Raw genomic sequence first — 13,889 nt, forward strand, 5'->3', positions numbered from 1 at the left:
AATTTTTAAATAATTATTTCTAAAAATATAATACCATCACTAGTAGAATTTAAATAATTATACTACCTCCGTCCCCCAAAATTTGCTACACTTTGATCCGACACAGGTTTTAAGAAATGTAATAGAAAGTGAGTTGAAAAAGTTGGTGGGATGTGAGTCCTACTTTTAAAGTATTAGTTTTATAATAAAATATGAGTAGGAATGAGTTAGTGGAATATGAGGTCCACTACCAAAAATGGTAAAAGTGAAGTGTATCAAATTTTCAGGGATGGACCGAAATAGTAAACTGTATCAAATTTTCAGGGACAGAGGTAGTATTATGTAAGTGGAGTACTATAGTTAACTAGGAGAGAATTCGGAAAATGGGATCTTATTCGCTGACCTTTCGAAATTTAGGATTAATTTCGCTGACCTTTCAGAATATGAGATCAAGGCATGTGAATTTTTAAGAATAAGGGATTTTTATGTTTTTCCCTTTTTCTTATTCATTTTCATATTATTCCCTCATAATAAATACACTTACGGACACATGGATAATCTACTCCCGTTTCTTTTATTTTATTCAGATTAGGTTTTTATTTCAAAAAAATTGAAAAATTTATCCTAAAATGAATGACCTGTTGCTCATGAGATTTGATTTTTTTTAAAGAAATTATGTGTTAAAAAACGTAGCAGGAGAAAGAAAAGTAAATCCCACAAAATTAAAATATGAGAGAGAAAATGTGTGAGCATCTTCGAGCATATGCAGAAAAATAAAAGTGTTGCATCAAATTAAAGTGCAAAAATATAAATTATCAGATACGTCAACATATAAATATAAAAGTATCAGATACACGGTGGAAGAGAAGGAGAAGGAGGGTGGAGGCGCCGAAGGGGGGAGGAGGAAGAGTAGAGTGGACGGAAGATTTTGTTTTCTGCAAGCGTGAATCTTTTTTTGTTTTCAAAATTGTTTTATTTTGTTTTCATATATTCAGAAGAGTTAGTGTTTTAGTCGAAGGATTAAAGAATTGAGATTTAAATCAGGTGTATAATTATGTCAATTCATAAATATGGTGAGGGAAATAATATGAAGAGTTAAGGCCAAATTTGGTCCTAAACATATGCTCATTTTACCTTTTTGGTCCTAAACTTTATCTTTTGGATTTTTTTTGTCCTGCATATATGAAAATTTGATCATTTTGGTCCTAAACTAACAGATCCGTCAAATATTTAACAGTCAACATGTTTAAGTCTGATTTTGACCTATTTCATTTAGTTTAGAATTTTTTATTTTTTCTAAAATAATAAATTATTATTCTAAAAAGTAAATTAAAAAAAACTCTTTTTTTCTGATTCTTCTTCTTTCTCATTCATCTTTGACCGAAGAATCCTAGTAGATCTGGGAGAAACGGGCTCCGGGAAGACGACGGGGATACCGCAATTTCTTAACGAGGCAGGACACACGCACGAAGAATGATCGGACGCACGCAGTTGCGGCGATTGGTGGCCATGAGCGTCGCCGCTCGAGTTGCTCTAGAGAAGGGGGTGAAGCTAGGGCACGAAGGTGGCTACTCGATTCGATTCGAAGACCCCACATTACTTGGTTGAAGCTTGGTGAAGGTTTGGCTTATGGCGACAGCGAGTTATCAGACTTATGTCAAGTGCCAGATGAAGCAGCCGCAACTGGACGCGCTGTGGGGGCTGCAGCCCCTCTCCGTCCCCTCTGGCGGGCTCGGGCTTGGGCTCAATCTTACGAGGTTTGTCGATTTTTTCGCGATGATCGTATGTTTTTGAGTTAGGAAAAATTGATTGGATTGGAAATGTATATAATGTGCAGTGGGAGTGGGGGTGATTCGAGGGTTGCATTCTCGGAGAATTCGTCACCGGTTTCGGAGGGGAAAGTGGTGTTAATGAAGGAGGAAGGTGGAGAGGATGTTCTGACGTGTTGTCAGGAATGCAGATTAGAGTATGAGAAGGAGACAATTCATCAGATATCGTTTTTGGATAAAGAGCATTTGCCTTCTTGGCTCAAGCCACATGCTAATAAGGTGTGTTTGTGTATTTGTTTTTTGTGATTTTGTGAGATGATGAATGTATTTATTGATTGAGGGATGTTTCTTGTTTTTTGTGTTGACTATAGGAGGATTTGGATCAGTTGAGGAGGAAGTATAATAGGCAGCGCCAGAATCTGCATCACAGCCATCTTGTGGGGAGGAATAGCCATCACTAGCCATTACTTGGTTGTTGTTGTTACTACTGCTCTTCAAATTCATGCAATGGAGGAGATTGAGGCGGCAAAGACGATAGTCAGAGAAAAGATTAGAAATTTAAGAGCAAAAGATTAGATATTAAGGCTACAGATGTTATTTTTATTTCATTATGTGTTTTAATATATTTGTGTTGTATTTTAAAATGATAATGTCCAATATAATAATTAAATATATAATTTGAGAGTTAATATACTTAATGATGGTAAATGGGTCAAAATCAGATTTAAACATGTTGACTGTTAAATATTTGACGGATCTGTTAGTTTAGGACCAAAATGATCATATTTTCATATGTGCAGGACCAAAAAATCCAAAAGATAAAGTTTAAGACCAAAAAGATAAAATGGTCATGTGTTTAGGACCATTTTTGGCCTTAACTCTAATATGAAAAATGAATAAGAAAAAAGAGAAAAAATAAAAATCCCTTATTCTAAAAAATTCCATAACGTGGGTGTATTTACGCTGTGAGAACTATTTGGAACTATTTTATTAGAAATAATTTAAACAATTCCGTTTTATTGCATAAAACCATTAGCAACAACCAAAATTTACGATAGATACAAGTTCAAGACATTGCGACAAGATAGAAATATGCGGATGAAACTAATAAAACTATTGGAATTTGTTGTTTAAATTAAAAAATACCGTATTACTTAATAAAAAATGATATGTGTTACAAGATGTTGCACAAAATCAGGAATTGATATGAGAGAATATTTCGTATTTAATTAGTGTAATCTAGGTTTACCATGTATAGAAAATCCTAGGCTATACAATCATGTAAACTCTACATTGTTGATACATTGAATAGAATTAAAACCTTCTACCGATTTCTACATGGCCTCAGAGCAGCAACGATCCGGGCTCAGAAAATTCTCATCACAGCCCTGAAATACCTTTCCCGACCTTTTTTTTTCCGATTCAGATGATACAAATCCAGAATAGCCAGAACAGATAACCAGTTTGAGAAATAACAAAAGTGTCACCATCGCATTCAAATTGAATGGGAAGAACTACCCCCTGTGGTCAAGATTGATCAAGGTGAAAATCGGAGGCCGAGTATCCTATACGTACATCCGGAATGAACCCCAGAACCCGGGAGTAAGGGGTTCGACGAGTGGGAGGAGAACGACTTGGTGGTGTTCTCGTGGATCGTCGACAACATCGAGAATGATATCGTCGCCGATTTCGCCCACCACCAAACAGCCAAAGCGTTTTGGGATAACCTCGCTGTGACGTTCGAGAACAGAGCCGACAAAGACCATATCTACGACCTGGAAGAAAAGGCGATAAACATCATACAAGGAAGTCTCGATCTAGAGACGTATTACCGGAGGATCCACGGGCTGTGGATCAGCACTGACAGAAGCCAGAAACAACCGATTAGCTGTTGCGACAAGGGGATTGATCAGTTCCGAACGCACTCAAACGAGAAGCGTTTAATCAAGTTTCAGACTGGGCTGAATCAGGAGTATGATTCGATTCGGAGAGACATCCTGAAGGAGGAGCCGACCCCATCAGTAGAGGCTTCATATGGATGGGTGATGACGGAGGCGGCTCGACGTCGAATCATGCCACCGGCGTCGCCTACACCCACCGGAGAAGCCTACGGTGGAAATACCGATTCATCACTTGGGGAAATCGGCCAGGGCTTCGCCACACAGACCCAACGACCTCCACACCGTAACGGACCACCACCGCCACGCTCCGCCACCAACAACCGACCAGGAAACAGGCCCGATACGTCAAAATTGTGGTGCTCCCATTGTGGAAAACAGAAACACACTTGGGAGACCTGCTTCAAACGGCTTGGATACTCAGAATGGTGGAAGGAACGACAAAAGGCGAGGGCATCACAGGCCCAAGCAAAAATCACGATCGGGGTGAACGGAGATGAGGGGCCACGACGGATTGAAGCCGGAAACCATGGGGAACCTGTCGGAACTGGAGCAGGGACGCATCAGGAAGCTTCACCGGTCGGTGGAGGAGTGAGGGGCACCGGGAATTATGCAAAGAACGTCGGCGACGCATCCAGAGGAGGTAAAGGGTTTGGATAAAATCCAAACCCTAATATAAAGTTTGGGAATTATGATTTCTTACCCCAAATTTTTACTAATTTTCGAAAAAGACCCCACCTCATTTTGTTTGACCCCCCAAATTTACCGAATATTAAAAATGCACCCCTGTCTTCCTTGAAATTAAATGATTACCCCAGCTTTGAGTCAAAAAATCAGTTTGTACCCTTACGAGAATTTTCCGCTGCATTTCATGTGTCTGATTACTGATAAAAATTCCAAGGGCTGGATATTTGATTGTGGGGCTACCGATACCATGATTCCAGATAGAGATGATTTTCTTGACTTTAGTGAGGTTCTGAGATCATATATTAAAATTGAAGGCGGGGATTTGATTAATGTTGTGGGATCTGGCACGATTGAAATTTCACCTACCCTCCGTCTTACAAATTGCCTATATGTCCCTACTTTATCTCAGAGGCTGATGTCTATTAGTCATGTGACTAAGGAATTAAATCGTACACTCCTGATGCATCCCGACTTTTGTATCTTGCAGGATATTCAGACGAGGAGGATTCTTGGGCGTGGCACTGAGAAGCAGGGACTCTACTACGTGGACGAGATAGCTCAACATGGCAGTACGATGCTGGCTCACGGGTCCACGCAGCATGAAACTCGGCTATGGCACCGAAGACTAGGGCACTCCTCCCCTGGTTATTTTAAATTACTTTATCCAAACATTTCTATTCCTTCCGACTTTTCTTGTGAAATTTGTGTTTTGGCTAAGAGCCACAGACAGTCATTTAAACCTACAAATACTCGTATGAAATCCATGTTTTCTTTAGTGCATTCTGATGTTTGGGGCCCTGCACCAGTTATTGGGGGGAATGGCTTTCGATATTTTGTGATTTTTGTCCATGTTGCACTAGAATGACTTGGATTTATTTTTTGAAACATAAATTTGAAGTTTTCGATAAATTTGCCACCTTCTTTAAACTGATACAAACACAATTTCATACCACTATCCAAACCCTTATGTCCGATAACGGGAGGGAATTTGTGAACAACCCCATGACCCAATTTTGTAAAGAAAAAGGAGTGATCCATCAAACTTCTTGTGCCTATACACCCGAACAAAATGGGGTAGCTGAACGAAAAAATAGGACTATTTAAGAAATGACCCGGGCTCTTATGATTGAATCTAAAGTCCCCAAGTTTTTCTGGCCAGAAGCCATTGCCACATCAGTTTACCTCCTCAACCGCCTACCGACAAAAATCCTCCACATGAAAACCCCCCTCGATACACTATCCAAACAAACCAAAATTCCACAACATATGAACCTCTCACCCAAGGTATTCGGTTGTACTGTATATATTCATATCCCAAAACACGAGAGAAATAAACTGTCGCCCCGTGCAACCAAATGTGTGTTTGTAGGGTATGAGCTGAACCAGAAGGGATACATATGCTTTGACCCTCAAACCAGAAAAATCACCACGACCATGAACTGCAATTTCTTGGAGACTGAATTATTTTACCATACCCACCTTAGTAGTCATGGAGAGAATGTTCCAGATAGTTCTATGGACTATCTAAGTTGGGTTGTGTCATTTCCAACTTCTCAAATTGAGGGTCCACCAGAGTCAGTTGTCACTGCCGCCGAACAGGTCTCTCCACAAGGGCCAATCTCATCCGCCCCCATGTGATTCTCCTCCGACGATATCCGAGGTAATCCCTGAACCGACACTTGAAAGTCCAGTTATTTCTAACACTGTTGATACAGAACCCCGAGAAGAAGATAACGCTATTGATGGAGATACCGGGAGGTATATACTTCCTTATCGAAGTACGAGAGGAATTCCACCCAAAAGATCTTCCCCCGAGAGGATTGGGAAGAAAAGCCGGTATGCGGTAAAAAATTTTGTGCAAGGAAATCTCACCAAGATGGCACGAGCTTTTTGAGGCTGACTATACGAAGAAGAAGAAATCCTACAGTCAGCCGAAGAAGCTATGAAACATAAGAAAAGGAGGGAAGCCATGCTGATTGAGATGAAGGCGCTTATGAAGAACAATACATGGGTGAAAGGGAGATTGCCTGATGGAGTAAAGACAGTTGGGTGTAGATGGGTATTCACGATAAAGAGAAGGCCAGACGGTACAATTGAGAGGTATAAAGCACGACTTGTGGCAAAGGGATACACTCAGACTTATGGGGTAGATTATGACGAGACATTCTCCCCACTAGCCAAGATCAACACTGTGAGAGTGTTGTTTTCGATCGCAGCAAACAAAGATTGGCCACTTCATCAGTTTGATGTGACTAACGCGTTCCAACACGGGGAATTACCAAAACCCGCGTTTATGGAATCACCACCACATGGGTTCACCGAGGAGTTTTAGGTAGGAGAAGTTTGTCAACTCAAGCAGACATTATATGGGTTAAAGCAATATCCGAGGGCATGGTTTGGGAGGTTCACAGAGGTTATGAAGAAGTATGGGTATGAACAGAGTAATTCATATCACACTCTATTCCTCAAGAAGAAGGGGGGCAAGATTACGTGTCTGATTATTTATGTAGACGACATGATCATTACCGGAGATGATGAGGAAGAAATAGTAGAGCTCAGAATGAATTTATTACAGGAATTTGAGATGAAGGATCTAGGTCTCCTCAAGTATTTCTTAGGTATTGAGGTACTAAGATCGAAGAAGGGGATCTTCATAAATTAGAGGAAGTACATACTCGATCTATTGGCAGAAATTGGGATGTTAGATTGCAAGCCCGGAGAGACTCCTATGGTGCAAAATCACGGACGACAGATTAAGGAAGATGGAGAACCGACCGACAGGAGTAGATATTAGAGACTTGTTGGGAAGTTGATCTACCTCTCTCATACAAGAGCAGATATTGCATATGCAGTAGGAGTGGTGAGTCAGTTCATGCATGCACCACAAGGAGAGCACTGGGAGGCAGTGCTAAGAATCGTACGATACTTGAAGGGAACAGCCGATCATGGGCTCATGTTTGAGAAACATGGACACATGGAGATACATGGTTTCATTGATGCTGACTGGGCAGGAAACCCGAATGACAGGAAATCAACCGCAGGATACTTTGTCTTTGTTGGAGGAAATCTTGTAACGTGGAGGAGCAAGAAGCAAAAAGTAGTAGCACTCTCAAGTGCAGAGGTAGAGTTCAGAGGAATTAAGAGCGGATTGACAGAGATATTATGGCTACGGAAGTTGATGACGGAGTTGAACCTCCACTCTACTCTACCTTGTAGATTATTTCGTGACAACAAGGCAGCCATCAGTATTTCTGAAAACCCGGTGCAACATGACAGAACTAAACATGTGGAAGTAGACCGACACTTCATAAAAGAGAATTTGGAGGCTAAGGTGGTGGAGATGCCCTATGTCAAGTCCGAAGATCAACTGGCAGACATCTTGACAAAGGCAGTGAACTCAAAGTGGTTTCGGGAAGTACTTGGCAAGCTAAGTATCGGCAACCCCGTTACATAGCTTGAGGGGGAGTGTTAGAAGATATTGCACAAAATCAGGAATTGATATGAGAGAATATTTCGTATTTAATTAGTGTAATCTGGATTTACCATGTATAGAAAATCCTAGGCTATATAATCATGTAAACTCTACATTGTTGATACATTGAATAGAATTAAAACCTTCTACCGATTTCTACAATATGTTTCTTAAAAATAAAAATTCTTTTATTTTTCATTTACTATTTCTTAAGAAAACCTTTTATTTAAAAAAATTACTTTCTTTCTTCATAATGAGATTGGGCCTGTTCTCATTATCACTTTTTTTCTATGTTCTCTTACTCTATAAATTGTGTATAAAATCTGTATTAATTAAAAAGTTTATATATTTATAAGAAAAGGATGGAATATTGAATATAGGATTATATATTCGCTATTCTGATCCTCCCAATTCATTTTTCGGTTGTTTTAACATTTTGCGTTGGCCTTTTCTCCAATCCCCACCACAAAATCTACACCATTACCTTCTCCCTTCGTCGCTCCTTCCACCTATCTCACTACTATTATTACTAGTACTACAAATAAAGTTGACCAAGAATCTCATACACGCACATCGAATATAATCAACTTTACTACTACCTACTGCCAAGAAAATAATATTTGGAATAACCTTAGTCCAAGCCCAACTTATTAATTTTTGAAAGGAGACGGAATAGTACGTAGTAAATACTATATCTATCCTATAAAAATATGAGCGAATAATATAGCATGAGAATTAAAATTAAATTAGTAAAATAAAATAAATGAGAAAAATGATAATTAAATAGAAAATTTCCAATATCGGTTATCTAATCAGGTTTCTAGTAATGCACGAACTCTTGATTTGGGTGACCCCTATTAAAATAAAGTCGTTTAATCATAGGATTTCAACTTTAAAACACAGAGTAAGATTCTCATAATAGTTGGTGAACCTCAATAGGATGACAAATGACTTAGCAATATGTCAAGTCTATTACTACCGTCCCTCAAAATTTATCTCATTTTAATTCGCCACGAGTTTTAAGAAATGTAATAAAAAGTGAGTTGAAAAAGTTAGTGGATTGTGAGTCTTATTTTTATATATTAGTTTTATAATAAAATGTGAGTATAAATGAGTTAGTGGAATATGAGACCCACTAAAAAAATGATAAAAAAGTGAAATATAATAAATTTTGGGATAGAAGAAAATGGAAAAATGGAATAAATTAAAGCAAGTTGCATGATTTAAATATTCTCAGCCAATGTGAGAGACGCACACCATCACGTTTGTTTAAGTCTAAACAGTTATCCAAAACTCAACCGTTCCAACTCGGAAATCATTCCTCATACACCTTCTCAGACACAGTATGACTTAGTCACTCAAACCAGAAATTCTTCTTTTCCTTTTCCGACCAGATGGCGGCCTATTCCGCCATCGCTTCTTTCCGGCAGACTCTGGAGGAGCTGCTGGATTCCGCCCAGCTCCCTCCTCATGTCCCCAAAGCTCAGATCGAATCCCTCCTTGAAAAAGTCTCCTCCCTACAATCCTCCCTCGACAAAATCCCCTTCGTACCAAAACTAAAAAGAGACAAAATGAAGGATCTCCAAAACCGCATCCGAAAAGCCATCTACGCCGCTCAAGACGAGGTCGAATACTGGATCAAACACGACTCCCCCCACAAATCCGACGAAACCACCATGAAGAAGCTCGAAGACGACATAAAACTGGTAGAAGCAGACGCGGTGGTGCTGGAGGAGGAGATCCGTAACGACCCTAAAGCCCAGAATCTCTTCTCCGAAAACCCCAAGCAGCCCTCCTTCAGTTTCAGCGGCAAGGAAAAGATCGTCGGCCAGGAGAAAGACTTCAAACTCATCACCGAGTGGCTGGACTACGATGACAAATCGCGTCTGGTGATTCCCATCACCGGGCTTCCCGGGATCGGCAAAACAACCCTCGCCCGAAGCATCTACGACAACAAACAAGTGAGGAAGCAGTTCAATATCCGTGCTTGGGTTACAGTGTCGCAAGATGTCAACTACCAAGAGGTCTTCACCAAGATCCTCAACACCATGGAGAGCAAAAACTACCAAGCAGGCCACTACGCCATCCAGGGCGACGAGCAGACCTTGCGCCTTCGCCTCCATCAGGAGCTCTACAATCTCAAGTTTCTAATCGTGGTGGATGATGTCTGGGACTTAGCTGCTTGGGATGGGATCGCCCGCGCCTTGCCAGATAAGGAGAACGGCAGCAGGATTCTTCTCACCACTAGACACAGAAAGGTCGCTGATGAAATTTTCAAAAAATCTAAGTTGCTTCATGAGATGCAGCCGCTTGAGCCAGAGAACAGCTGGAAGTTGCTCTGTTATCGTACGTTCGGTGATAAGCTGATAAAAGACGATGATGAGGTTACGTTGCTCTGCCCTCCTCACTTGAAGGACATCGGATGGTCCATCGCCGGGAAATGCAAAGGTCTTCCTCTGTCACTGGTTGTGGTTGGTGGTCTTCTCATTCAGGAGACAGAAAAGATTGATTACTGGAGACGGGTTGAAGAAGATACTGGTGATGCTGCTGCAACGGGGAAGGATTCCTACTTGGAGATCTTGGCTCTCAGCTACCTTTACTTGCCTGGTAACCTCAAGGGCTGTTTTCTCTACATGGGTGGATTTCCTGAAGATTGTGAGGTTCGGATTCAAAAGCTCATCAAGTTATGGGTTGCTGAGGGCTTCCTACCCGCGCCATCGTCAGATCAAGACGTCTCGGGCTTGGAGAGAGTGGCGCAGAGGTCGGTGGAGGATCTTATTGGGAGGAATCTTTTGTCTATTAGGAAGAAGAGTACTAATGGCGGGATGAAGGCTTGCGGTATGCATGATAGCTTACGAGAGCTGGCTGAGAATCAATGTGGATTTGAGAATTTCTTCCATGCTAGGAAGAAGTACAGTCAAGATCTACCAGAGGAAGCCAAGTTAAAGAGGCGTGTATCTGTTCATAGAAACATTCTAATGTGCCTCGAAGAAGTTTACGACAAAACGAAATTGATCACTTATGCGCGGAGCCTCCTCTACCTCGGCTCCCACCACCACCATCCTATGCCATTCTTTCTAACCTTTGATCTTCTCAAAGTGTTGGATGCTTTTACTTGCTACTTTATCCAGTTCCCTGATGAGTTTCTTGAGCTTGTTCATTTGACTTACCTTTCTTTCACCTACAACGGGAAGCTCCTAACGAAGGTGACAGAGCTTAAGAAGCTAGAGACTCTGATGGTTCGGAGGGAGCCTAAGATCATCTTCGTGGGTGCATCTTTCCTGCCGGATGAGGTGTGGAGCATGCCGAAGCTGAGGCATCTGTGGTTCACGGAGACGGACTTCCCTAATCTTCCTGCTGTTCGTCCAAGCGACAAAATCCTGCTTGAAAACCTCCAAACGCTTGCGAGTGTGGATGCTGCCTACTTTACTGAAGAAGTCATTGACAACATGCCTAACTTGAGGAAATTGGCAATGTGGATTGAGTCTCCGGAGAAGCTCAACTTCACTGTTTCAAAGCTAACGAAACTCGAGCAGTTCAGGTTCATTGTGCTGAATCCGATCCCCGGGAAAGGGATCGAAGTTGAGGCCGAGAGCTTCTTCCCGAAGACACTGAGGAGAATCACTCTGAGCGGCACTGGACTTCCATGGGCACACATGGAGTTCTTGGGAAAGGAATTGGAGAATCTTGAAGTGCTGAAGCTCAAGGAGCTGGCCTTCAATGGGGCGGAGTGGTGCCTCGGGTCCAATTACGACATGAAGAACCTCAAGTACCTGCTGATTGAATACCTGAATTTCCAAAAATGGGATGCAAAAACTCGGAACTTCCCGGGCCTGCAAAAGCTGATTATGAGACATTGCTATGAGTTGGAGGATATTCCTGAAGATATTGGAGACATTGGAGCCCTTGAGGCGATGGAGGTTGTGGACTGCAGCCCTCGAGCTGTGGCATCCGCAGAAGATATTATAAGAAAGCAGGAGGAAGACTACTGCAAGACCAACTTTGAAGATCGCATCTTTTCTTCATGGGAATAATTAAAAGGTACTAACATCGCCACCTAATTAGCTATGTATGATTTACAGGATTGTGTTTGTTTTGAGTTGAGTGCACCAATTTTAACTCTTTCTCGTTAAATCTTCACCAATCTTCCTTTTCCTTCTTTGCCTCGGAATTAACTTATTCTTCTCTGTTTTATTTTTGTTATGGCAGATGCTTAAGAGGAGAAACTTGGTGATGCTGTGATTGGGAAATCGAGTGTTGTTGCATATCTTTGTGTTTTGTTTTTTGCATTTGGTAATGTTGATGTAAGATTAAGTTGATGATAATATGTTTCCCTTTTGTATGTGAATAATTGTTTTATTGTCCTATTTCTTTGTGAATAAAATATTGCCATATTGGGAGTACCAAGAACTTATCTTGCACTTCTTTCATATTATTCTATTGAAATTATTGAATTTCTCGGTCCTTTTTTTAGATGATACTACTACTGTATTACTCCCTTCGTCCCAGCTAAAATGACACATTGTTTAGCCAGTACGAGATTTTAGGAGTTATTGGTTAAAGTGTTTAATTGGAGAGAGAGAATGTGGGTGTAGATATTAAAGTAGAGAGATAAAGAAAGATGAATATTTTAATAGGAGTGAGAAAAAATGGTTGAATGTATTAATTAGAGAGAAAAAGTTACCAAAAAAGGAAATGTGTCATCTTAGTTGAGACAGACTAAAAAGAAAAACGTGTCATCTTAAGCGGGATGGAGGGAGTATAAAATACACACCATAGGTTTTTTGGAGTATAATTGCAGATTAAATTTCAATGTTTGGAGTTTGGTTGTAAATTAGATCAAATATTCAAATAATTGTAAAAACGATGTTATTCAATGTCGATACTCAAACTATTTGAAAATTTGTAAATTCATTGCATGCTTCGTGCTTCCATACCATCTAACAACCCTATAAAAAATTACTACTACTAGCAAAGTACTCACGACAACTGAACGGTAGGATAGTCCACAACCAATAGTTTTTTTTTTTCTATTTGATTCGTATATAAAAATTAACATGTTCATTTTGGTAAAATGATCCATCCTTTCACACTCTTTTCTTTTTTTTTTTTTTTTACTCTCATTTTTCTACTAGATATACACACATCTCATGTAATTTGAAACTAATAGTTCGCTGAACTGTAATATGTCTTTTGATTTAAAAAAGAAAAAAAAAAAAGGTATATTATAGTTCGTTGAACCTTAGTATAATGATTGAAGCTAGACATCTTATCAACTAAGTTGTGTTTTATCAACACTTTATAAATTTATAAAGTGAAAACATAATTAGTTTACCGTATAACATACCTTTTTCTCAAAGTTTGATATATGAAAATCTATTGCATGATACTCCCTATGTCCCATTAGAAATGAAATGTTTTTTTTTTAGTTTGTCCCATTAAAAATAAAATGTTTCCTAAAATGGATACATCTCTATCTCTACTTTTTCAACTCTCTTATTTTACTCTCTCTTCATTAACTCATAAAACAACATCACATAAAAACACGTGCCGATTCTCAAATGTTGAATATTTAATGGGATGGATGGAGTATTATATAATCAATAAATATCTAAAAAATTAATACTCTGACAAACACGGATTTTGCATGTTTTTAAGGGCTAGATTTGACTCGTTTTAAATTTCAATCATGAAAATTATGTTCTTAAATTGCATATGTTATACATTTGGTATTTTTGATGTGTTTGTTGATAAATGATAGAAAAAAAGGTGCAAAAAGGCCAAGGTGCAGCAGCCTCTGTTCGAGCTCATTCTTCCAGCGAGTTTGAAGTCATCAGTGCTTAGTTCATACCATTCTCTTCGTCTTCGAAAGAGCTTCGCGTGGATATCTCGCACGTCTCAATCGGAGTTCTGTGGAGAAAGTTATGTCCATTTTATGAACGTTGCGCAGTGCAGTCAAAGCTGACGGAAATTTAGGCGGAAATTCACGGAAGAAAAGAAATTATTATATTGTGAAGCCCAATATCTCCCAATTATTCTAGGGCACGAAAATTATCAAGCTACACCTTTTTCCACCCTATAAAT

At 39.8% G+C, this 13,889-nt stretch overlaps 2 protein-coding genes across 2 annotated transcripts; both read left to right on the plus strand.

Annotated features, from left to right (window-relative positions):
• Window positions 1–1,329: 1,329 nt before the first annotated feature.
• LOC125188442 (protein SMAX1-LIKE 4-like) lies at window positions 1,330–2,425 on the plus strand. Its single transcript, XM_089062592.1, has 3 exons — window positions 1,330–1,736; window positions 1,817–2,027; window positions 2,120–2,425. Exons 1-3 carry the CDS (start codon window positions 1,609–1,611, stop codon window positions 2,207–2,209), a joined length of 429 nt encoding a protein of 142 aa, XP_088918718.1. The 5' UTR covers window positions 1,330–1,608; the 3' UTR covers window positions 2,210–2,425.
• A 6,625-nt stretch (window positions 2,426–9,050) lies between these two features.
• LOC148933940 (putative late blight resistance protein homolog R1A-3) lies at window positions 9,051–12,215 on the plus strand. Its single transcript, XM_089069552.1, has 2 exons — window positions 9,051–11,846; window positions 12,015–12,215. Exon 1 carries the CDS (start codon window positions 9,200–9,202, stop codon window positions 11,837–11,839), a length of 2,640 nt encoding a protein of 879 aa, XP_088925678.1. The 5' UTR covers window positions 9,051–9,199; the 3' UTR covers window positions 11,840–11,846; window positions 12,015–12,215.
• Window positions 12,216–13,889: the final 1,674 nt, after the last annotated feature.

The sequence above is a fragment of the Salvia hispanica genome, chromosome 1 (genome assembly GCF_029641045.1).
Source record: "Salvia hispanica isolate PSC_SH4W2 chromosome 1, Shi_PSC_v1, whole genome shotgun sequence".
Taxonomy (NCBI): domain Eukaryota; kingdom Viridiplantae; phylum Streptophyta; class Magnoliopsida; order Lamiales; family Lamiaceae; genus Salvia; species Salvia hispanica.

Excerpts from the sequence above, each read along its gene's own strand:
- LOC125188442 (XM_089062592.1), top strand. The coding sequence starts at position 1,609 with ATGGCGACAGCGAGTTATCAGACTTATGTCAAGTGCCAGATGAAGCAG. Across the intron at positions 1,737-1,816 it reads CTTGGGCTCAATCTTACGAG|TGGGAGTGGGGGTGATTCGA; the intron begins GTTTGTCGATTT and ends TATAATGTGCAG. Across the intron at positions 2,028-2,119 it reads TCAAGCCACATGCTAATAAG|GAGGATTTGGATCAGTTGAG; the intron begins GTGTGTTTGTGT and ends TGTTGACTATAG.
- LOC148933940 (XM_089069552.1), top strand. The coding sequence starts at position 9,200 with ATGGCGGCCTATTCCGCCATCGCTTCTTTCCGGCAGACTCTGGAGGAG.